The 24,840-nt window shown below is 43.0% G+C and overlaps 1 protein-coding gene across 2 annotated transcripts in view; it reads left to right on the top strand.

Moving 5' to 3' along the window:
* Window positions 1-5,648: 5,648 nt before the first annotated feature.
* The window catches only part of RPIA (ribose 5-phosphate isomerase A), a 30,038-nt gene continuing 10,846 nt past the window's right edge, over window positions 5,649-24,840 (top strand). The window contains exons 1-4 of one of the 2 annotated variants that reach the window (XM_072767124.1): window positions 5,649-6,150; window positions 13,811-13,871; window positions 15,331-15,386; window positions 23,751-23,810. In XM_072767124.1, the coding sequence (XP_072623225.1) occupies window positions 5,866-6,150; window positions 13,811-13,871; window positions 15,331-15,386; window positions 23,751-23,810 (462 nt within the window). In that variant the 5' untranslated portion in view covers window positions 5,649-5,865. The remainder of the gene's footprint in view (window positions 6,151-13,810; window positions 13,872-15,330; window positions 15,387-23,750; window positions 23,811-24,840) is intronic. The other variant, XM_025994383.2, reaches the window with a different exon arrangement.

Raw genomic sequence — 24,840 nt, forward strand, 5'->3', positions numbered from 1 at the left:
CTAGCAGGAATTCAATTGATGTCCCTGTCCCATTGTGGAATATATTTGCTTTGCCCCCATTGGCATGTTCAGTTAAATATCCCAACTCCATATAAGTTTGTGATTTTTTTTTTTTTTTTTACTTTTCCTTTAAACTGGTTGTAATACCTCACCAATTTTTTCCTTCCTGACAACAAACAATGCATTCGTTTTTAACCCATTTTAAGCTACTTTACCTTTTAAAATTATTTTATTTTATTACTTTAAAGAATTCTCTGTTAATAGCATCACCTGTCTTTGAGGAGCTAAGGGAATGAGAGCACTTCAATTGGAAAACGCTCTGGTTTCAGTAATGGAGGCAGGACCCTGGACTTCCATGGAGCTTCAGAACAATATGTATTTGTTTGTGTGGCCCATTGCTATATTCTTGGTGTCTAAGCAGCACCCAGTAGTAGTAAATGCTCCATAAATATTTGTTGAATGAATATATGAAACAACCGAATTGACACCTTCCGTTTAGGCTGAATAGATTGAGAAGAAAAAGGGAGAGAAAAGGTATGTTCTCTGTGGGAACAAAGGAGGGGAGATTTCTTTAAGGAGAGGGGAAAATTGATAATGGCAAAACATTTGTGTTAAATTTTGTAGGGTCCTAGCGAATTTGGGCCACCTTACATTGCTGGTAGCTGTTTTATTTGGTGCATATTGCATGATCCAGTCTAGGCAGTTGAGCATAATTTCAAAGAACAGGTGGTGACTTCTCTCCTTTCTGGATAGTGTGACTTTGGGATAAGTGTATTTATTTCAAAGGCTTTTAGGATAAAAATAAAAGGCATTCATAAACTATGTAAGGTGCAGCACTACTTATATTTTTGGTCCAAGGTGAATATATAAGGGGACAACCTCAACATACTAGGAATAATAGGAAATGCACAAAAAGTAGGAAATGCTTGTTTAAATCTACCAGCTATGTTCCATTACTGAAGAGTGAAAGGTTTGAGCTTTTGAGAAGACTGATCATAGCTTTTGTTGTCCAATAGCTGAAAGGTCTCCTGTTAACCAGGAGAGTACACAGAGATTTCTTGGGACCTGAGCTATAAGGGAAGTTGTTACAGATGGTTCTGGAAAATGCAAAAATTAATCTAGACACAGAACTTATACCCTTCACAAAATTTAACTCAAAATGGGCCATATACTTAAATGTAAAATGCAAAACTATAAAACTAGGAGATAACAAAAGAAAATTTAGGGGATCCCTGGGTGGCGCAGCGGTTTGGCGCCTGCCTTTGGCCCAGGGCGCGATCTTGGAGACCTGGGATCAAATCCCACGTCGGGCTCCTGGTGCATGGAGCCTGCTTCTCCCTCTGCCTGTGTCTCTGCCTCTCTCTCTCTCTCTCTCTGTGTGACTATCATAAATAAATAATATAAAAAATAAAAATTAAAAAAAAAAAGAAAATTTAGAGGCCTGTGGCTTTGGCAATGATTCTTTAAATGCAGCATCAAGAGCATGATCCATGAAAGAAAAAATTGATAAGCTGGATTTCATTAAAATTAAAATGTTCTGCTCTGTGAAAGACATTGTCAAGAGAAGTAGGAGACAAGCCACAGACTGCAAAAACATATATGCAAAAGACGTATCAGATAAAAAAAACTGTTGTATAAAAATATAAAGAACTCTTAAAACTCAACAATAAGAACACAAGCAATCTGATTTAGAAATTGGCCAAATACCTTAACAGATACCTCACTAAAGATCTAAAGATGACAAATAAGCATATGAAAAGATATTGCGATAAAAGACATGTCATCATATGTCAATAGGGAAATGCAAATTAAAACAACCATGAGATACCATTTATTTTTTATTTTTTTATTATTTAATTTTTTTTAAAGATTTGTTTATTCATAGACACAGAGAGAGAGAGGCAGAGACACAGACAGAGGGAGAAGCAGGTTCCATGCAGGGAGCCCAATGAGGGACTCAATCCCCGGTCTCCAGGATCACACCCCAGGCTGCAGGCGGCGCCAAACCGCTGCGCCACCGGGGCTGCCCCCATTTTTCTTTTCTTTTCTTTTCTTTTTTTTTAAAGATTTTATTTATTTATTCAGGAGAGAGAGAGAGAGAGAGAGAGAGAGGCAGAGACACAGGCAGAGGGAGAAGCAGGCTCCATACAGGGAGCCCAACGTGGGACTTGATCCTGGGTCTCCAGGATCAGGCCCTGGGCTGAAGGCTGCGCTAAACCGCTGAGCCACCCAGGCTGCCCATGAGATACCATTATACACCAATTAGAAGGGTCTAAATCCAGAACACTGACAATACCAAATACAGGCAAGGATATGGAGTAACAAGAAATTATCTTTCATTGTTGATGGGAATGCAAAATGGTACAGCCACTTTGGAAGACAGTTTGGCAATTTCTTACAAAACGAAATCTCCTCTTACCATATGATCCAGTAATTATACTCATTGGTGTACCCAAAGGAGCTGAAAATATATCCACACAAAAACCCACACACTGTTTATGGCAGCTTTATTCATAATTGTCAAAAACTGGAAGCAAATAAGATGTCCTGGGAGCAAATGGATAAATAAACTGGGGTACATCCAGACAATGGAATATTATTCACTGTTAAAAAATAGTGAGCTATCAAATCATGGAAAGGCATGGAGGAAACTTAAATGCATACTATTAAGAGAAAGAAGCCAATCTGAAAAGGCTACATAGCGTATGATTCCAACTATCTGATATTCTGAAAAAGGCACAACTATAGAGACAGTAAAAAGATCAGTGGGTTCCAGGGATTAAGGGGGAGGAAAGGATGAACAGGCAGAGCAGAGAGGATTTTTAGGGCAGTGAAACTACTCTGTATGATGATACTTCAGTGGTGGATACATGTTATTATACATTTGTTGAAATCCATAGAATGTCCAACACCAAGGGTGATGTATAATACAAACTGTGGACTCTGGGTGATAAGTAAATGTTAGGTTCATCGACTGTAATAAATGTATCACTCTGGTGGGGGATGTTTGATAATGGGGGAAGCTATGCATGTGTGGGGGCAGGGAGTATACATGAAATCTCTGTACCTTCTGCTCAATTTTGCTATGAATGTAAAACTGCTTTAAAAAATAAAGTGTATTATAATATTATAATCAAAATGTCTGAGTCACAAACCCAATAAATATTTAGAGTATAATTTAGAAAGAAAATTGAACCCTGGGAGAGCCTGGACTTAACCAACCTAAGAAAAACATGCTGAGAAAGTTAGCAACTTGTTTTGTTTTTATCCTCCCTGTGATAATGAAAACAATGCTTGTTTCCTGCACCTTCTTTTCTCATTAGTAGAACTTTATGTCAGGCCACTTAAATGGTGTTCAAAATGTATCCTGCTTTTCTAGTTTGGGGGGAGCGGTGGCAAATGTAGTTGACCTCATGTTTGTTCCTCTCCTCCTTGCACTCTGCCCATGCATGGCGACACCAGGCCCAGCAGCCTCTACCAGAAGTCCATCCCCTCTAAGTTCTGGCTGCCTTGAGCCAGGGATCTCAGCAAGGAAACAGTTAGTGTAAAAAACATCAGGAATGCTTTGTAGAGCGTCCAATGTCTGCGGTGTGCTTCATACTTGCCAACAGCCCCAGAGTTACAGGAAAAACACGTGAGATGGAATTATGTTGGTCTATTGTTTTATCATTGATCTTAGTAAAACTATTTCTTAAACTCCTAAAACTGCTTGTAAGCTAATAAAGAGGGAAATTATTCTGTACCATGCCTGAGGTGGAGTGGAGATGAGGGTGGGGAGTTGGAGAATGAGGAGAAGGAGGAGCCAAACCGGGCTGGTACCCTGTATTCATTCATTCTGTGAATTCAGGCACACATTAGTGAACAAGAGAGGCAAGTTTTCTGTTTCTATTCCAGAACAGGGAAATACAGGCAATAAATAAGCAGATTACTTAACATGATGATGTTCAAGCAGAATAGGACGATATGATGGGCATGAGGTGGGGACTTGGGGGCTGAGAATTGGGGCAGGGGTACTTTATTAAGCATAAAGGGAAGAGCACAGAGCAGAGACCTGAATGAGGTGAGGAAGCCAGCTGTGATGGTCTCTGGCTAAAAGGTACAGTCCATTTTAGAAAGGGGCCCTCTGTTTTTTCTGGAGAATTCATTTATATACTGAGGTAGCAGAACAGGTTATTTTCTTCATTTCTTGCCTCCTTCTTGAAGTGAGATACAAACCTATCCCTTCTTTGGGGGCTAGGTACCTGGTAAATCAGACTGATGTTGCTCAAGGTTTCACAGAGACAAATTCTTGGTGTATACTGAGACTATATATAGTCTCTCTCTCTCTCTCTCCATATATATATCTCCATCCTGAGCTAAGGAATAGGATAAATGCTTTGGGCTTCAAAGGGGAGAAGGGCAATGCACAGACAATAAGGGGGCAGAGAGCAGATGTTGGGTAATTAGATGTTCCCTCTGCTATACAGATGTCAGATAAAATTTTTCATTGGTAATGAGTCATAATCTAAGAAAGACACTCAATTTAGATACCTCTAGGCAGTCGAAGGAGGAACAAAAGTTTCTCTTGAGTCCTCAGGGTCTGGATTGCTTTCAGCTTAACATAGGCCACATGACAAATTGGCACATTTTGGGGACGCCTGTTCTGAAACCGTTCATTAGTCAGCAAGGATTGCCAGGGCTCTGCAGGCATACTTGTATGTATGTATGGGTCCAGACTCCATCGTGGGATAGTAAGCCATCCCAAACTGTCTGATGTAGAACAACCTCTAAGGCTCGCAGTTCTAAACTTGTAGTCCTGGGGCTTCAGTTCTGATGATAAGATTTCAGCATGTAACAGCACTCCCATCATCTAGGGTTAACTTGTTTCATGCTTATGCGCTCTTTTGCTGACCGAAGTTCCTTGGTCTATAGCAAAACCATCTTCTTTTCCTCGAGATTTGCAGACCACTGGCCTTGAGGAATGAAGGCCCTTGCTTGCTGACCAAAGTCCCTTGGTCTATAGCAAAACCACCTTCTTTTCCTTGAGATTTGCAGACCACTGGCCTTGAGGAATGAAGGCCCAGAAGATAAGGCCTGTCTACATTCGAAAACACTACCACTGACGCCAGCAAGTCCTTCTAGGGTTATGTCCACATACGACTAGCTGCCGGGGCACCCGCTTCTCTGCACATAGCCCCCCTCCCTCTTTTAATGTCTTCCACTTTAAAACACTCCAGCTTCGCCTGATCGGGGAAGACCACCTTTGAGACCGTAGTCTATCACCCTCCTAGGTTGCTGGCTTTCTGAGTAAAGCAACGTTTCTTCCCCACACCCCCCCCATCACTTGTCTCTCGAATGTTGATTTTCCAGCAGGGGGCAGCTGAACCGGAGTTGTTCCCTGTCCAATAACAAGCCTGCCAAACCGCATGTGCGTTTCGCTGGGGAGTGTCTAGAAAAGTCACTCTCAAAAGGGGGCGACGTCTACCAGAACAGCGACTGGCCTCAGGACTTGTCCACGGCCACTTTCTTACTGGTAAGAAAAACGACAAGGTCAGCTCCCATTCCCTTCTCGGTGGCGAGGGCAGACAAATATCCCCGGGACCCACGCAAGGGCAGCGTAAACACATCTCTGCTAAGTGTCACAACTAGATTCCGATCTCGGCCCCAGCGCGCCCAAGCCCGTCGGGGGCTATTTGCGTCCCAGTCGCTCAGCATTGTGGGATTGGTAGTCCAGGCTGGTGCGTGGGCCTGGACTGCCGAAGCCATAGAACTACACTTCCCAGCAAGGACCCCAGCAGTAGCTGGCGCGGACCGTGTGCGTCAGTCACCAGACTTCCGGACGAGCCGGGGGCGGGCCCGCGGCGGAGGCTGGAGCTAGGCGTCGGGATGCAGCGCCCCGGGCCCTTCAGCACCCTCTACGGGCGGGTCCTGGCCCCGCTGCCCGGGCGGGCCGGGGGTGCGGCCTCTGGCGGAGGCGGGAACAGCTGGGCTGTCCTGGGTTCGCACGTGCAGCCTCCTGGGCGCGCGCAGTCCGGGACCCGCGCCGGCATCGTCAACACAGGTACCTACGGCGGAGACGCCAGCAGAGCCTGCCCGGCCCCCTCTACGATGTCCAAGGCGGAGGAGGCCAAGAAGCTGGCGGGGCGCGCGGCGGTGGAGAACCACGTGAGGGTGAGTGGCTCCCGGCGTGGGGCTTCCGTGCTCGGCGCGATGGGCTCGTGTTGCGCGCTCCGGCTGCTGCTGGAGCCAGGGCGAGGGCTGCGTGAGAGGGGAGAGGGTGTTCCCTGCACCCGGGTTTAGGGCTCCCCTTCTCCTTGCTTCTTAAACGTCTTTTAGATGTGAGATCGATGGGGGTGGGGGCGAGTCTCCCCAAAAGTTGAGCTTTCTAAAGGACTCCTTATCCGGCCGGGTAACACTTTGCAAAGTGGCGTCTGGTGGTGCCTGATGTGCTTGGAGTGGCGCTGGAGGGGATTTGCCGTGGGGCTTCTTTACTAACAAATGGAAAATGGTGAGTTCCGGGGCTGCCAAGAGAGCCTCACTTCTCTTTACTACGCAGGGAAGCTGGTGGAGAGCTGGTTTGAAAATCGCTTTGAAATTTCACAACAAGGAGGTTTATCTCGCGCCCGGTGCTGAGTGTGCTCGCCAGTGAAGGAGACAGCCAAAGAGGGGAGACCTGGGCTTTAAACCTCCTGCCTTTGACGGGCTGGGTGGACCCATGAATTCTGGAGAGAGAAAAAAAAAGCTATTCTTTAAGGTTAGGGCACAAAGTTTAGCTGTAACCCGCGAGGTCGTGTTGGGTGTGGTGCTATTCTGTGGAGTCTCTTAACCTGAGTGGATTTATTGTCATCTGTCAAGTTAATTATCTTAATTACGGTACTTCCGTGGAGCCAAGTGGAGTATCTCTGCCCTTTGGTGGAGTTTCCTTGGCTTTGTTGGCCTTTTGTCTCTTCTGTTTCTTAGAAAGTGGTTTCAGATTCCCTTTCTCCTCTCATGATAGTTCTTTACATTTGTTAATGCTTCGGTGTACAGAGTTACTTCGCATATATGATGTTTGATCTTCCGTAGCTTGACCAAGTGGGAGGGACCCAGTGTGACAACCTGTGGGTCAGCATGTGCTGTAGCAGGAATGGCAGAGGATCCTCCAGAACCCAAACGGAGTGACTCCTGTTCCAGTACCCTTCCACCAGTTCCCTAGCTGCTCTGTTTTTGGTGTAGTTTGTTCCAAGTCTGGTTAGTAGTGGAGTTTTCTATGGGAATTCGCAGAGACAATGCAGAATGTGTAGTCTGGCTCTACTATTAGGATTCAGTGTCTCTGCTATTAAATTGGGACAGTAACCTGAAATTTTTAAAATGCCTGTATAAAGGGAATGATTAATAGATGGGTGAATGAAATCTGTACAGCTAGAGAAGTCTCATATCTTAGTATCCCTATTAACCTGGTTACGTTAATATTTAGCGTTGTAAGTCTTGGTGACTTTCTCTTTATAATGTATTTTGCTTACATAAAAATCTGCAAACCCCCACCTCAGGCTAGAGCTACAAAACACTGGATTCCAGCCACATTATTCTGTGAAATTACCAGGCGATCACGGAGAGATCTTCTTTAGCCTTTTGGAGGCACCTCACTCCAATCTCAGTTGCACCTACTTTCCCTACCAAACTTCTTCCTGAGATGCTAACATTACCTGAATTTTCTATTTTCTGCTCTTAAATGTTGATGTATTCATTTCATCCATTTATCAGGTATTTGAGGGCCTAATGTGTGTCAGGAAATTGGTGTGGTGGCCAGAAATGTGGCTGCAGAGAGAAAGAAAATCAGGGCCTGGATACTTTGTAAACAGGATAATTAATTCAGATCTATATATGAATTAAACATAGTCATGTGCCTAATTATCATAGTCATGTGCCTTAGCTGGATGCCCTTTTTTTTGGGGGGGGGGGGCGTGTCTTTTGCTCCATCTAAGCCATGTTTTCCTCTAGTACTTTGTGTCTTGAAATTGTTTACTCGTATAAGTTTATTGAGATGGCCATGTGTGGGGTTCCATTGGTTCTACTTTTGGCATGTCGTTAGAGCTGACCCTTCCCTTTGACCTATCACCTTTCCTAGTTGAGACTCTCCCTTGGCCTGAAGATTACAGTTGCCTTTATCCTGTCGCCTCTGCCAACCTCCCACATGATGCACTGTCATCTTCTGAAGCGCTCATCTGTTCTTGTCATAGTGGCCCTCAGGTGGTCTCATCCTAATATTGGCATAGCATAACTAAAGTCTCTGTTATGAGCCAGGTACTGAATCAGATAGAGAGGACACACAGATGACAGACTGTGATTTTTCTCTTGAAGCCCAGTCTTGTTTCTTTCTATAATCCTTTTTCCTCCATGTACCAGAACATTGGAAAATATATACTGGCATATAGCGTGCGTTTTAATATAACTAAACTCTACTTAGAATGTTCTTTCTTGTCCTCTGACCTTGCTGGTTAAAATCATATGTGTCCTTTAGGATTTGATTCAAAGACTCTTTCCTCCTTTTAGTTTTTCCTTAGCTTCCTAAGTTGGGGAAGATGTCTTCGATTTTGTAGCCCTTTATACCTCTTAGAAGTTTAATGGTTTCTTAGGTACCTAGTCATCTGTATGTTTATCTCTCCTGTTCCCCTAAACAGTAAGCTCTTAGTGGATGGTTAACCTTATCTTCACCCAGTGTTGGTCACAAGGGGGCTGCCTGGTAAATGTTTGTTGAGTTATGTGGAATGTGGACACAAATATGGGGTTATTGGTGGCCCTTTGCTTAGACTCTCTGGACTGTAGGGTTTCCAGTTCCCTCGCCCATTGGTGTTCCATTGTGGTGACCACTTCTACATCTGGATGGATGGAAAATTTGGTGATTTACAAAAGCTAAATCCTTTGGGTAGCCGCTCTGAACTCAGATCTGCCTATCTCTGGGAGTATAGCCACCCAGGATGGGTTACCATGCAGGGCCATGTTCTCCTGAAGGTCTGTAGCTCCCTTTGTTCTCTTTGGAGCCTGGCTTTGTTTTTTTCTTTTTTCTTTTTTTTTAAAGATTTATTTATTTATTACTGAGAGACACAGACAGAGGCAGAGACACAGGCAGAGGGAGAAGCAGGCTCCCCTGCAGGGAGCCTGGTGAGGGAGGGACTCAATCCCTGATCCTGGGATCGTGACCTGTGCCAAAGGCAGGCGCCCAACCACTGAGCCACCCTGGCGTCCCTGGCTTTGTTTTTTGACTGGCTTAGCTTGAAGAGGTTGGTGACTAGTGACTCCAGTTGATCAGCAGAAGTAGTATTTCCAAGTTAACCTCAACACAGTGAGTGAAGTTCCAGTGTTGCATGTATGACATGTGATTTAGTATTACCCATCAGAAGGGGCCTGCTTCTCCAGCAGAGCTTGTTTGGCAGCTGTCTACTATTGGGCCACCTCACAGGCAGCCTTTGGCTATCTCTGTTTTGTTTTGGCGAGGACACTGATTCCTGGGCCAGTCATTTGACTCCAAGGTAGGAGGCCCTTATGGGTAAAGAGCTTTGGGCCTGGCAGGTCCCTGCAATTTCCTGGCCTCCTCCAGAAGCCAAGGAAAGAGCCTCGCATCGAGCCTGTCTGACTCACCAAAGTTCATTTGTGTGCTTCCTGCCTGCTGGGAGCTTGTGAGTGACATGAGTGTTGATAAAGAGGATTCTGGCAGTTGGATTACTATAGAGCTAGAGCTCTGGGCTTCAGGTCAGGTGTGAGAGTCAGGTTGAGCCTACGTAGGCAATGGTAAATTAAGTAATTTTCTCATTACTTGAAGATGTTTACATATTCAGATATTCAGCTGTTTTGAACATTTTGACATATCATTCACTTGTGTGGAAGGCCTTGCTGTAGAGGTCTGCCCAGGTAGCTAAATGATGACTAGATGCATTGACTTCTTGAGAGCATCACTGAAGATGGAATTCTGACCTAGAACAAGTTCTGCTCTGAGGCTCCTTGGTATTTTTGGTGACTAGGGAACTATGAGCTAGTCAAAGTGATTTCCATCAGCTTTCAAACAGAGGCTGATGGGGTCTTCACCCCTGGGAGGCCCAGTTAGAAGTGCTTTAGTTGCTGGAATATTAGCATTTGATTTATTTTTTGTAGCTCCCTCCACATTTGGTCATTTTTTTCTAATCTTTCATAGTTTGAGATGTAGTCTTTGAGAAGGACCATAGAAGATACGGGCCCAGGGGCTGGCATTGGATACCCTGTGGCCTTTGTCCTCTGGGAAGTGAGGGGTGTTGGCTGTAGCTCTGGGTTTGTCCCAAGTTGCCTCCAGGACTTTTCTTCCTCCTACAAAATATTAAAAAACAAAATTCCACTGAGTAAATTTTAAAGATCTATTGGCTTTATTCAGTGATTCATGAATCAGGCAGCATCCAACCTAGCCCACAGAGCGGAGTGCCAAGGAGCTGTACAAAATGAAAGACTTATAGCCAGAAGGGGCAGGCACTAAGAAGTTGTACTAGGCATGAAAGCAGGTTGGTTATTACAACTTTCTTTATAGGGGACGGCAGGGGTCTCTCAGGCAGATAACCTAGCTAGTGCTGATTGGACAAGTCTTAATGGCTTAAGATTTCATTTTGGGAGCAGCCAAAAATCTAATTAAGTCATGTCTTGGTTTGGTGACCTGGGGCTTAGCCTAAGTGACTCCATGTTGGGACTTTTTTTTTTTTTTTAACACTTCCTGTTTTGTATCAGGCAAAAGATTTGCCTTACTTACAGTGTGCAGTTTAAGCTGGCTTTACAAAAATGGTCTGTAGGTGAGTACTGGCCAACCCCAGGGGCGGTCAGAAAGGAAGAGCCCCACAAAAAACACAGAGCCTAGGTACACCTTAAGAGTGAAAAGCAGAGTTTTCTAGCTTCAATGACTTTTCACATAAGTTTAATATCTAGAAGACAAGGGACTGACCACAGGCACTGTCAGGCTGGTGGTATCACAGGGAGACCTCGGGGACATCAAGCCCACCATCTAGAGCCTCCCTGAAATCAGCAGAAGGTGGAGAGCCTGAAGTAACATTGAAAGTTACCTTTTCAATTAGAAGACAAACCATGAGAAACCGAAAACTCTGGGAAAACAAAGGGTTGCAGAAGGGGAGGGGGAGGGGAGTGATGGGCACTAAGGAGGGCATTTGATGGCAAATCAAATATGTTGGCAAATTGAATTTAAATTAATTTTTTTTTAAGTTACCTTTTCTTTATGGCGGTGCAGTCTGGCCAGCTCCAGGGAACCAGAGGGGGGTACCATAGGACCAGCCAAGAGGGTCCTTGGCTTCACACAGGAACAAAGCCAAATTTGAGCTGGTAGGAAGTAAGAGCAGAGTTTGAATACCATGAGTGATAGAGTATGGCAGACTAGTGTCTGGAGATTCAGTAAGGAAAGGAGAAAGTCTTGTCTTTGCTTGGAGGCTGGGGTTTTTAATTGAGGGCAGTGGCCTCAGTGTATGTGCCTCTCAGGCGTCCAGGAACTGGTCAAAACAAGGTTGAGTGCTCAGGTGTCCTCTCTAAGTCACTTATGCCCTGGAGCCAGGGCCTTGTCTGGAGTCTGTGGTCTTGGAAAACCCTTCCTGATGACCCCGCCCAGTCACTCCTTAGATGTTATCTGTTGTTCTGGAAGACTCTAAAGATATTAACTCCTTGACTTTATACGAGATATGTTATCTGTACCATAAGGTATGTTTAGGGTGGCGGTGCAGGTCCTAGCAAGAATAGAATCATGAAAAAAAAGCAGTGTTTTTTTTTCATGGAGTCTCTTCACTTTCCCTGTCTCAGGGGGATGGCAGAAGGTTTGAAATACCAGACCACATTAGCATCTGACCAGTTGATGTCAGAAGGTCCCCATTTTGCAAAAGCCTGCCTCAGAATATGGGAAGAGGGTGAGGCTTAGTTAGGATTATGAGAAATAGTCTTTATCCGCAGTAGGGAAATGTGTAAGGGAGTATTTATGAGTACAAAGGTCAAGAAGCAGGCATCACACTACTGAGCCTGCCATTTTAAGAAAGGGGGAAAGTCCCTAAGAGCAGACTAGGAACCGCCAAAGTCAGTTAGACCACAAACAGCAAAAGTGTCAGGGTAGTACAATTAGGAACTAATGTGGAGCTCACTCAGTTCCTAAGCAACTTCCTGCCTGCCAGTCTAAGGCAAAAGAGCTAAAAACCAAAGCAGCAGCTACTATTTAATTCAGCACCTACCAAGAAGATTTATAAATGTTAATATGAGTCAGATCTTACCACAACCTCTTGTGACCTCAGGAACCAGTTATCCCCACTTTAAAGATTATTTATTTATTTATTATCTATCTATCTATTTATCTATCTATTTATTTATTTTAATGATTTCTTTATTCATAAGAGACACACAGAGAGAGTCAGAGACATAGGCAGAGGGAGAAGCAGGCTCATCTCAGGGAGCCCAGTGTGGGACTTGATCCCAGACTCCAGGATCATGCCCTGAGCCGAAGGCAGACACTCAAGTGCCGAGGCACCCAGGTGTCCCAAGATTTATTTATTTATTTATTTATTTATTTATTTATTTATTTATTTGAGAGAGAGTGTGCATCTGCATGAATGGGGATGGGTGGGGGAGAAGCAGACTCCTGTTGAGCAGGACCCTGAGATCATGACCTGAGCTGAGTCTGATGCTTAACCCACTGAGCCACTCAGGTGTGCCTCCCCACTTTAAAGAAGTATTCGGCCCTAGAAGGAAACATTTAAGACTTGGAAATGAAGAAAAGAGATTCTTGGATATCCTTTCATTGGAGTGCTGCTTCCTGCAGGTGTTTTGTGTATCTTAGCCTCCAGTAGTCTATTTACAATCCTAGAGAGAGACTTGAATTTGTAGAACACTCTTAATGCAAATAGTTTCTGTCAATTGAAATGCAAATTAATTGTTTTATGAGATTCAACAGATTACTCCAAAGATCTTGTAAATTCATTTGAACATTTCCTGACTGCATATGAATTTATGGTTCTTGGGTTTTCCCTGTGAACAGATTGTAACAGTTTCATGATTTTTTTTTTTTTTTTTAAATAATTTAACAATATCAGTTACCCGCCTACACAACCTCACTTTGAATAAGCAACTTCGGGAAGTTCAGCATGCTGAAATATTTCATGTCAAATTTCTTAGAGTTCCAGCAGCTGATTAAAAACTCATTTGGCAAGGGGAAGCCTATCATAGTGAGATTTTCTTTTGTTATAAACAGGACAACAGGCCCCAAATTGAGTCACTTGTGCTAAGCTCACGTCACTAAGAGGAGACTTAATTACTGTTTCAACTCTCCCAGAAATGGAATGTTAAATTAGTCAGAAATTGTCTGATCAGCATTAGTTAGGTAATCTGCCTGAGAGGCCCCTGCCATCCCCTGAAGAAAAGTAACATGGCAATAACCAGTCTGCTTTTCTGCCTGCTATGACTTCCTTGTTCATACTTCCTCTGGCTATAAAAGTTTTCTCATTTTTTATAGTTCCTTAGAGCTCCTTTCTGTCTGCTAGATTGGATACTGCCCAATTTGCTCAAATAAACGTAAAATTTTTAATGTGCCTCAGTTTATCTTTTTAACAGGAGGAAATGGTGATACTAGGGTCAGACATAAAGGGAGGAGGGTGCTGCTGATAAATCACCTTGGGCACTAGGATAAAGGACAGCTCTGAAGTGGTCTGTTCAGTGCTTATGTTTCTATAAAATGGGCACAGTACCTACTTTGTACTGATGTTGGTGAATTGATCCAGAAAGGGGGCTAAAGAGGGAGTAAAATACAGTATTAATGAGTTTTGGGTTTCTCTCTCTCTCTCTTTTTTTTTGGCAGAATAACCAAGTACTAGGAATTGGAAGTGGCTCTACAATTGTTCATGCTGTGCAGCGAATAGGTATGCCCTTGGTCTGTCTACTGGATGTTTTGTGTGGGGTGGTGGGAGTGGGGATGGAGAGGAGGGGGAGGAGATGGGGCACAGATTTGGCACCTGCCCAACTCTGCTCATCTCTGAGGGGTATTTTTGGCTTCTTCAACCAACATTAGGGGATGCCTGACTTTTTGTACTCTGCTCATTTGGAGGGTGGGAGCTGATTTAAGATGAGGTCTCAACAGTATTTTAATTCTCATCAGTGGTCCTATGTGGGACCCCGGGGGCCCTGAGGCAAGCTTTCTAAAGCCTTTGGGTTCCTCAGGTCATCTCAGATAGACAGATTGAGCTCAGAGCAGGCTTGCCCTGTCCGTGACCCTGGTGTGGATTTGAGGCATCTGAAGTTGGTGGCTGGTTCTTGCAGGTGCTGACTTCCGTTCTGATTAGGGTGTCTCTGAGCTTAGGAAAGGTTCAGGAATTATCAGTCCCTATGGCTGCTCAACAGGTTTTACTACCCTGCTTTGTTTGTTAAAACAAAGCTCAGAGGAGAGGCTTGCCTGACTGCTGATTGCTTCTAGGTGCCAAGGGGCAGTGCTCAGGAGACAAAGTCCAGGAACACTGTGTCTTTAAAAGAGTGTTTATGGTGCTGGCGTGAGGGCTTCTGGAATTCTTCTCACTGGCTTAACCTGGGCTTTAGTGTTGCATACCTTTCTCCCTTAGCAGTGAGGGTGTGGAGGATTTTAGGGCACAGGGATTGCTGTGGGTTTCATAGTAGTGCCTTCTGAACCTCCCATGATGCAGACCTAATGATTAAAAAGACTTAACATTTTAATAAGATAGTTATTTCCTTAAGACCCGCCCCCCCCCCGCCCGCCAGCAAAGTACAAACCCAAAATGAATAAGTAAACCTTGTTTAACCACCCTTTGGGGCCTACACATGATTATATTTTTTACTAAATGTAAAAGTAAAGTACTCTTTTTCTGTGAAAGGCATTATAAGGAAATAGTTAAGACTGGAGCTAGACTGGGGGATCATAGCTCAGCTCTGCCACCTATTAGCCATGTAACTACCTGGTGACTGGAATCTGTGTCTCAGTTTCCTTATCTGTAAAATGGGTATAATAACAGCAACTTACCTTTGGGTTGTTAAGATTAAAAGAGTTTACATGTACAAAGGTCTTTGAACACTGCCAGGCATGTTATAGTAGCAAACATGACACTGCTCTTGTTGCAGTTAGTATTTATGCCTTGAGCTATCTAGTGTCCCTGTCCTGTGTACTCCATGTTTGTTTGCGAGCATTTTCACCAAGGCCGGGGACCCAGAATAAAAGGCAGCTGTCAAAAAAAAAAAAAAAAAAAAAAAAAAAAGCAGCTGTCAGTGGGGGATAAACCTTTCCTTTTCTCTTGGATTGAGCAAATGTGCATGTGACAAGAAACGTAAAGTGAGGAGAGTGAAAAGCCACCAACAAGTCTTTTGTCTCTACAGCTGAAAGAGTGAAACAAGAGAATCTGAACCTTGTCTGCATTCCCACCTCCTTCCAGGTAGGTCTTACTTTCCATTCTGCATCTTGGCACTTGCTGCTGAATCTCCTGGGTCCCTGAGGACATGGAGGTGTGGCTTTGGGTTGTGCACCAGAGTTGTTTTAGGTGAGAGAGCCAGGAGCAGGAAAGCAGCTGATTTACTGAGGATTGCTCTTCACAAGTGTGGCTTTGGATGCAATATTTCAGTGTATTCTGTGTGTTAGACACAGTATCGTATATGAAGTTTTAAAACTCTTTCCTGGTTGGACATTTGCTCCAATATCTGGAAACTGCATGCTTTTCTTGCTACTTAAGAAAATTTTTTTTTTTCAACTTGGTGGGATAATTCTCTACTGAATGGATGAATGAATGGAAGATGGGTGTTTGCTTAATTTTTACATCCTTGCTTTCCCAGTTCACACACGGCCCTCTCTCCCAACGTTCCAGTATAGTCACCTTTTGGTGAGGCGTTACTCAGTGTGTGCAGAATTGTGATCAGCAGACTATGGCCGAGCCATGTAGTATACTGTGATTACTCCTTCTTACCTGCCCATTAATTTCGTTTCCCTGAAAGTAAGTGTTGCCTTTGTTTTTTTTTTTTTACTTGCTTGGTTGTCTATACACTCCTTACTAATTCCACCCCAGACTCTCTTACCCAGATGGGAAACTCTCACTTCTTTCAGATACTTCTTTCTGGGTATTCCACTGCACCCATTTCATCTTGGCCAAGTCTCTGGGTCATTGGGATTGGGAATGCTGTGGCAGTTGCACTTGGCTGTTGTCTTGGAGTTCCCCTTTGCAATCAGGAATTTTCTCTTCTTTTTTGGATTGTCCTGTTTCTTGGTCCTGTTTTTCCTCACTCACCCCTCCCTAACCTTTTGCTTTGTTTCCTTCAGTTTTGTTGAAGCACATCCTTTAGGTAGCTATCCAGGTGTGTGGTATGCAAATTGTGGGCATTTGGAAGTCTGAAAATGTCTTTATTCTACTCTTTCTTGAAGTTGGTTTTATGACTTAGAGAATTACATGTAAAGTCATTTCTGAGGAATTTTAAAGGCATTTCTTTATTGTCTCTGTTATCTTCTGATTTTCACTTTGCTGTTGAGGAGCTTGATGACATTCTATTCTTGGTTCTTTGTGTGAAACCATTTTTTAAAATTTTATTTATTTGTTTTTAAAGCCCCAGTGTGGGGATTGAACTCAATGCTGAGGTCAAGACCTGAGATCAAGTGCACTACTTAACCCACTGAGCTACCCAGGTGCCCCTGAAACCTATTTTTTTTTTTTCTCTCTCTGTACCTTTATACTCTTATATTATCTTTTCTTCATGTCCAGTATTCTGAAATTTCACCATACTGTGTCTTACTGTGGGTTTGTTTTTTATCCACTCTGCTAAGCACTTGCTGGGACATTTCATTTTGCAGATTCACACTCTTTGATTTGGGTGAGTTTTTTTTCCATTATTGCTTTAATTTTCTTGCTTCTGTTTTTTTCTGGTCTTTCTAGGATGCTTGTTGTGTATCCTTGGTGCTTGTGGCCTATTACGTCCTATTACCTTTTAGCTTTGTCTTTTCTAAGCCTTCTATGGAGCTTATTTTACTCTTACGTTTAATTTCAAATAAAATCTTCTTTTATTGTCTGAGAGGTTTTTTTTTTTTTAATTTGTTTAATGAGTTCAGCTTTCCCTTATCTCCATGAAGTTATTAATGATAATTTTGTTTTTGTTGTAAGATTTTCTTCTTAAACATCTGTTTTCTCAAAGGTTTTTTTTTAAGTTTGTTGGAATTATAATTTATATACTCTTTTTTGCATATAATTCAAAATTTACTCTTTTTTGCATATAATTCAGAGCTTTGACAAACCAACCAAACACAGTCAAAATGTTGTTTGGTTGCCTTGGTCATTTCTTATTCTGGCCTTCTTTAGCTATCTGCTCATTTTGAAGACTGGTAGACTAAGAAGCTGATTAGAAATTAGCTCATAGGATGAAAGTGGTCTTTGTTTCAGGCTCATCTGCTAGGCCCTCATGTTGGGGAACTCCTGATGTCAGATTATTTGTCTTTCTTCTGGCTGCTCAGATATCTGAGAGAAGTCTGGTCAGCACCCCTTTGGAGGAGTATGCCTGGCTGCCTGTGTTCTGGGATCCAAGTAGGTGAAAAGGGCTAGAAGACATCTGTCATTATTCTGGATATAATCTTGCTTTGAGTTTTTAGTGAAATACCTGTGATAGTTGGGAAAGAAGTATCTCCAATATTTTGCAATATCTTTGATGATGAGTGATGTTAAACATCTTTCTTGTGTCTCTTAGCTGTCTGGATATCTTTGGGGAAATGCCTGTTCAATATTCACTCTTTTAAGCCTCTGAGTTTTGGGGTAGCTGCTGTGCAGTAAGAGCTCGCTGATAGAGTAATCTTGTCTTCAGCTGTGCCTGTAGCCAGTCTTGAGTCCTGCTCTTTGACCTTCTCCAGAGAATAAACATGCTGCTTTGGGAGTAGTGGAGAGAGGTACAGCAGGTTCTTCATACCCTTTGAGCCAGTATTCCCTCTTTTACTCCCACTATCTGCTTCCTGAAGGTTGCAGTACCATGCAGCCCTGAACCTTTTGGGAGTTTCTTTCTGTGATATTTGGTTGTTTCTTAGCTTCTTGCAGTACTGCCTTAGGATTTGTCTTTTTCATTTTTGCTAGTTACCATTGTTTACAAGTGGTCCTGCTTTTAAAAGTTTGGTATGGTTTTCTCCTCTTTTTCTTTGTGTTTTAGAAAATTTCCTTTATTACAGTTTTAGAGAGGTTTTGGGAAAAAGCTGAGCCAAAGAGAGGTTTTCAAATTGCTATCTTTAATTGGAGGTTTAATTCTGTGTTTTAAAAATAACATCCACCTTACCCACCTATATTTTATGGTGGTAAGTGATGACAATGTACTTAGACTGGAAAATGCTGGCCAGTTTCAGTAGATTCAGTGGAATCATTCACAATTCACAGGGCTTTTAAAAATTCACTTGTTCAGAGTTACTGTTTTGTTTTTTTCCCTTCATACCCAAACTTATTTTGCATTAAGTTCAGCCAGATGGGGATCCCTGGGTGGCGCAGTGGTTTGGCGCCTGCCTTTGGCCCAGGGCACGATCCTGGAGACCCGGGATCGAATCCCACGTCAGGCTCCCGGTGCATGGAGCCTGCTTCTCCCTCTGCCTGTGTCTCTACCTCTCTCTCTCTCTCTGTGTGACTATCATAAATAAATAAAAAATTAAAAAAAAAAAGTTCAGCCAGATGCAATCTCCTGAAATGATTGAAAAAGTTAAATTTTTTTATGTTCTACTTTCTAAACAAATAAACCTATAGGGATTTAAAGGATTTTTTGGTAGATTTTTCCTTTAAAGTTAAAAGTTTTTGAAAGAGGACAATAGAAAAACGTATTTAAAAGCCAGATCTGGTCTGAGCCAAAAACAGTGTTTATTTTTTGCATCAGCCTTCAGTGCACCTCAATTAGATGATAGAAGGGAAAATACAGACTCTCAGATTTTATTGTGAAATTTATGAATAACAGAACTGCTGGTCTCTGCCACATGCCACTGTCCGTAGTCACTAGAGGCTTCTGGGAGCCCATTTGTGGGATTGCAGTGACAAGGCACTGGTTCCTGTCTTTTTTCTAAAAGCACAAGCTAGTCATTAGCTTTATTGCTCCCTGAACTTTTCTAGAGCTAGAAGAGGCAGACAGGGGTGTCTGCTCTATGCCCCCAGGAGATCCCTAACTTGTGAGCTCAGAGTATCTGGTACCCAGCAGATGCTAATCTTAGTTGAGCACCTGTGGCTGCATTTGTGCTGACTGAGCCAGTGTTGGGTCAGTACCCCCACAATTGGGCTGTTGTGTTGAAGTTAGCATATTGGTTTCTTAGGACTGCCATAACAAGGTACCACAAACTGGGTGTGACCTAAAGACCAGAAATGTATTGTCTGTTGATTCTGAAGGCTAGCAGTCCAAAATCAAGGAGTCTGAGATCAAGAGGGACAATCTATGGGGTGCCTTTCTTCTATTTCCTGATGGTTTCCTGTCTGTTTTTGGCATTACTTGGCTTGTAGGTGCATCATCCTGATCTTTGTTTTCATGTTTGCATGGTGTTCTCCCTGTGTTCACCTGTCTGTATCCAGATTTCCCCTTTTAGGGACACCAGTGATATTGGATTAGGGCTCAGCCTAATGACTTTGTTTTACCTTGATTACATCTGTGAAGCCTTATCTCTACCTCACATTCTGAAGTTCCTGGGGGTGATTAGGACTCCGACCTGTTTTTTTTTTTTTCTCCCCTCCAGGGGAATAGGTCAGCCCATAACAGGAAGGATAATGCTCATGCCACTTGTGACTCGGGCTTCTCTGTGTGTGCAGGACCACTCACAGAGGTCCTGTCCAAGTTGAGGAGTCTAGTCAAAGCTGAGGAGAAGGGAAAGTTGTAGGACACAGATGGGAGGAGGTTAAAGGGTCCTACCCTGATGGGTCTTGAGATCAATGTACAGGGTTCTCCATGTTGTAGATGGAGATGCAGGGCAGATGCTGTTTAGAGCAAGGGCAGATGCTGTCCTTGTGTTATTGCTTATTATCTGGGAAGTTGAGAATCCCAGGGCTTGCAGAAGTTGGGGCAGGGCCTCCCAGCCATACAAAATAGACAGCGCTTATCTACTGGGCTCTTCATGTGCCAGACTCTGGACAGGAACTGCAATGGGTAGCTGCTGGTCTGGTGAGGAGGCAGAGTTCAGTTGGGCATAGTGATCGTTGAGGCTGTACTTACTGTTATAGGGCTATGAGGCTCCTCTACATGGGAGGTGTTAGTCACCACATCTAGCATCCAGTGTGTGTCTGGCTCTTAGGCATTCTGTATGTGTGTGTTGGATGAATTAATGCTCCATTTCTGTGTGTCATTATTGACAAATATATGGTAGAAAAGTGGAGTTAGTGTGCTTTTTAGAGGAAGGAGAGCCTGTGCGTTGCCCAGGGAATTGGGGAGGGCTTCCTGGAGAGGATGACATTTGAGTTGGACATGCAGGGCTGGGGAATGGGAGAAGGCAGTCCATTTCAGGTACTGGAGGAATGCCAAGATGTCAAAGAACTCCTTTTAAAATTGTCATCGTTAATGACATGTTATTGTATAAGATGACTTCAGTTCTGTTTACAAATGGGCCTGTCTTCGCTGCTTCCTGCTGTTTCACTATTCCCTCTGTTTTCCTTTTCTTCTAATTCCCTTTTTAGTCCCTAGACAGGACAAGAAAGCAAGAGACTATTTCTGGTCTTCACCCTGTCCCTAACTTACCACTGTGACTTCTTTGGGCATCCATTTCTTCCTTAAAACAGGATTTGCACTAGGTGACTCCTAGAATGAACTCAGAACAATTGGTTATTTACCCAACTGCTGGCTCAAATGACACTAACTGCTGTATGGTAACAAGAGTATGTAAAATGTGCTCTCTCATACTCTGATTACAGGCTAGTTGGACAAATAAGACATCCTCATGAGACAGTAACATTGTCCATAATGCAGGCAGTCTTTGAACTTAAGAAATTTTTTTTTTAAAGATTTACTTACTTATTTATTCATGAGAGACACAGAGAGAGGCAGAGACACAGGCAGAGGGAGAAGCAGGCTGCCTGCAAGGAGCCCGATGTGGGACTCCATCCTGGATGCCAGGATCATGACCTGAGCCGAAGGCAGATGCTCAACCGCTGAGCCACCCAGGCAACCCTGAACTTAGGAAATGTTAAATGAAAACGATCTATTTACACAGGATTTTTTCTTCCAATCCTGACATCCAGTTTTTATGTAATAAATCCAAGTGCAGTTTAGTATTGTTTTTAAAGAACATAAAATAGGAAATCATAGTAAACATCAATCACATAGTTTTATTTGTGTGATAGATTATCACATTAAGTTATGTACAATTTGTATCATTTTTCTTTTTAAAAAAAGTATTTATTTGAGAGAACACACAGGCGAGTTGGGGAAGGGGCAGAAAGAGAGAGAGGGAGAGAAGCAGATGCCCTGCTGAGTGGGAAGCCCCACTGGGGGCTCAGTCCCAGGTCATGACCTGAGCTGAAACTAAGAGCTGGACGCCCAACTGACTGAGCCACCCAGGCACCCTGTATCAGTTTTCTAATACCATCTGTATTCAATATCTGTTGCTATGGAACAAATTGGCCCAAATTTAGCAGCTTAAAACAACAAACATTTATTATCTCATAGTTTCCAAGGGCCAGGAATCTGTAGTGTTTTAGCTGGGTGGTTCTGGCTTCCAGTCTCTCCTGAGATTATAGTGAAGCTGTTGGCCAGGGCTGTGGTCATCTCAAGACTCAACTGTGGTTCAAGGATCCATTCCAAGCTCAGTCACATTAGTGTTGCAGGCCTTAGTTCTTCACAGGCTGTTTGGTAGAGGGCTCTGTCGGTGTCTCTAGGATGTGACAGCTGGTTTCCTCTAGTATGTGTTAGATAAGAGAGGGGTCAGAGGGAAGAGGGAGAGTAGGATGGAAGGATCTTGCTACAGTATGCCACCCTTACATATGCCATGGCTTTCTTTATAAACTAATCTCAGAAGTATCTTGTATCACCTCTTCTGTGTACCATTGGTCACACAGACCAATCCTGGGACTTTGTGGATGTGGATTATCTAAAGGCATGAATAACAAGCAGTGGGGATGATCATCTTGGAGGTGCCTTCTAGACATTCCCATTGTTTTTATAGCTTCAGGGTCTGGAATTAGGATGATTTCTCCAGTACTACTTTTAGAGAAATCTAGGAACTGAGAAGTAATTCTGCAATACCATTTTTATTGTTTTCTCCTTTCATTATATATTTCTCTTTAACAAGAACAAAATTGTGGTTTAAAAAACATTTGCTATTTTCAGTCAACATTTTATTTTAGCTTTTTATATGGAAAATTTCACATTTCGGAAAGGATAAAGAACAACATAATGAACTTTTATGTACTTATTGCCCAGTTTAAAAAATCACCAATTCATGGCCAGTTTTGTTTTCATCTATACACCATTCTCCACTACCGTGGTTATTTTGAAACAAATCCCAGTCATAATTTCATTATATGTATTTCATTATGTCTCTTTGAAAATTAGGGAGGCTTTTAAACATCTCAGTAATAGCAAAAAATTTAACAATAATCTTTGGTAACAAAAACCCATAGTTTAAATTTCTCCTATTATCTTATCCTTTAAAAGTACTTTTTTTGGGTAGTATTTATTTATTCATGAGAGACACAGAGAAGGAGGCAGAGTCACAGGCAGAGGGACAAGCAGGCTCCCTGTGGGGAGCCTGATGTGGGACTTGATCCCAGGACCCTGGGACCATGACCTAAGCCTAAGGTAGACACTCAATCACTGAGCCACCCAGACGTCCCTAAAAGTATTTTTTATAGTTTGTTCGAATTAGGATCCTAGGAAGGCCTATATATTGCAAATTCCAGGCTCTTTGTAGTTTTTTCTTAGAATCTTAAAATTTTGGATTTGAATATTGGCATTGTTCATTTCATCCATCCCCATCTTTTTATAGACAAGAAAAGTTGCCAAGGGTCATGTGGCTGGTTTGTTTATGATTAGAGCTGAGATTTTCTGATTTTTAATCTTGGGTGCTTTTCATTTTAAGCAGAAAATATTTTTAAGACATGCCTTTGAAAGAAATTTTTCCACCCTTTGATACCTCTGCATATTATGGACTATGACATGGATACAGATCCTTATCACTTGGCTTTGGGTTGTCAACCTCCAAGGTTCAAGGTATATTTATTTCAGCTGTCAGTCCCCCTCAGGGCCACATGGTGGTGGTAACCACTGCTCTTGCCTTTTGTCAGACCCTTTGAACTGTTAATATGAGGCATGTCTATAAAGTGAGTCCTAGGACTGTCCCAGTGTGGTGTTCTCAATTTGCTGAGCTCATTTAGCCATTCTGGACATCCTGCCTTTGATACAGTCTACTGAGTGTATATATTCTTTTGCTTATTTTCATTAAACATGGTAGCCTGGAAATCACTCTGTATCAATTCAGTTCTTATTTTAGGAAGGTTTTTTGTTTTGTTTTGTTTTGTTTTTAAATACTCTATTACCATAAGCTTTAGGAGTCCATGACATTGTCTTAAATAGCAGGTCACAGAGAAGGAACTCTTAGCCTGGCATTGGGAGCCTTCACTGTGTGCTATTTGCCTTCTTCTGGCTCCCAGGATGAATTAACTTAGTTTTGCCATTCATAGAGCTATATCTCCTACTTCTTAGTGGACCCAGTGGATTTAGGAGGGAGCCTTGTTCCGGACTCTGTGTCAGACACTGAAATCCAAAAGAATGCTGAGAATCTTTGCCACGTGTTCAGAGCAAATGATTATGGTGCTTTTTCTTGTCTTCCACAGGCCCGTCAGCTCATCTTGCAATATGGCTTGACTCTCAGTGACCTGGACCGACACCCAGAGGTAAGAGAGGGTTGGGCTGCTGTGTCTTCATCCTTTCTTATGGCTGTCACTTGCTCATGGGCTCTGGATATCTTGTTGAGTCTAGGAGAAAGGTCAGTGAGTCATACTAGATTTTCTCCTGGGATTTTGAGTATTAAATTTGGCTAAGGTCACAAGAGGAGAGGTTGTTAGTTTCCAGTACATTCCCCGTGGTTTAACCCTGAGGGCTCAGTATGAGTGTAGTGAAGGGGGATTGGACAAACCCAGGGCTGGACCCAGAGCTTCTGGGGATCCTTGTACAGAAGTATGAGTGAGCTAGCCCACGGAGCTTACCGCTAGGTGGAGATAAGAAGTAATCATCTGAGGCAGCCATGGAATTTGCAAACAGATTATAATTAAGTGTTGTGGCAAAGATGGTTATTAAACACATGGGCAATTCAGAGGAAACTGAACTTGATGAGAGTGAGCAGCATATTAACAACTAACTTTTACTGAGTCCTTCCTGTATACTATGTATTATGCTAAGTACTATGTTTGTATTCAACTACTTAATATCTCCAGTAGTCTTGAGGGTGCATACCATCATTACCCCATTTTACAGGTGTGAAAAAGACATAGAGAGGGCAAGCCGTTTGTCAAAGCCACGCTTTCTGCAATTGGTAGAGCCTGAATATGAATTCAGATGCTTTTGGCTCTAGAGCAATGCTACTAGGTTTTGTGGGGAGAGGTGAGGTTTGAGCAGAACTGTGAAGGCAGGGTGGCCATAGCAGGAGAGAGCATTCCAGAGAGGAGTAGTTGAGAACCCGGGGCATTGGGCATATGTGGATAACCCCCAGGCTGGCTGGGGTGGTAAGGACCTAGTGAGTGGTATGCATTGGTGCATGGTGGGAGAGGAGAGGCTGGACTGGAAGAGTGGGAAGGGGTTATGGCAGCTTGAGAACCAGACTGCAGATGGGGACCCGATGGTCTACTAATCTGTGTTGTCCTGGTACACGTGGGTCTTAGAGAGTTTATTAAGAACCATGGGAAGGGCTCACTGGGGGATTTCTGT

Source organism: Vulpes vulpes, chromosome 8 (assembly GCF_048418805.1).
Source record: "Vulpes vulpes isolate BD-2025 chromosome 8, VulVul3, whole genome shotgun sequence".
In the NCBI taxonomy this organism is placed as follows: Eukaryota; Metazoa; Chordata; class Mammalia; order Carnivora; family Canidae; genus Vulpes; species Vulpes vulpes.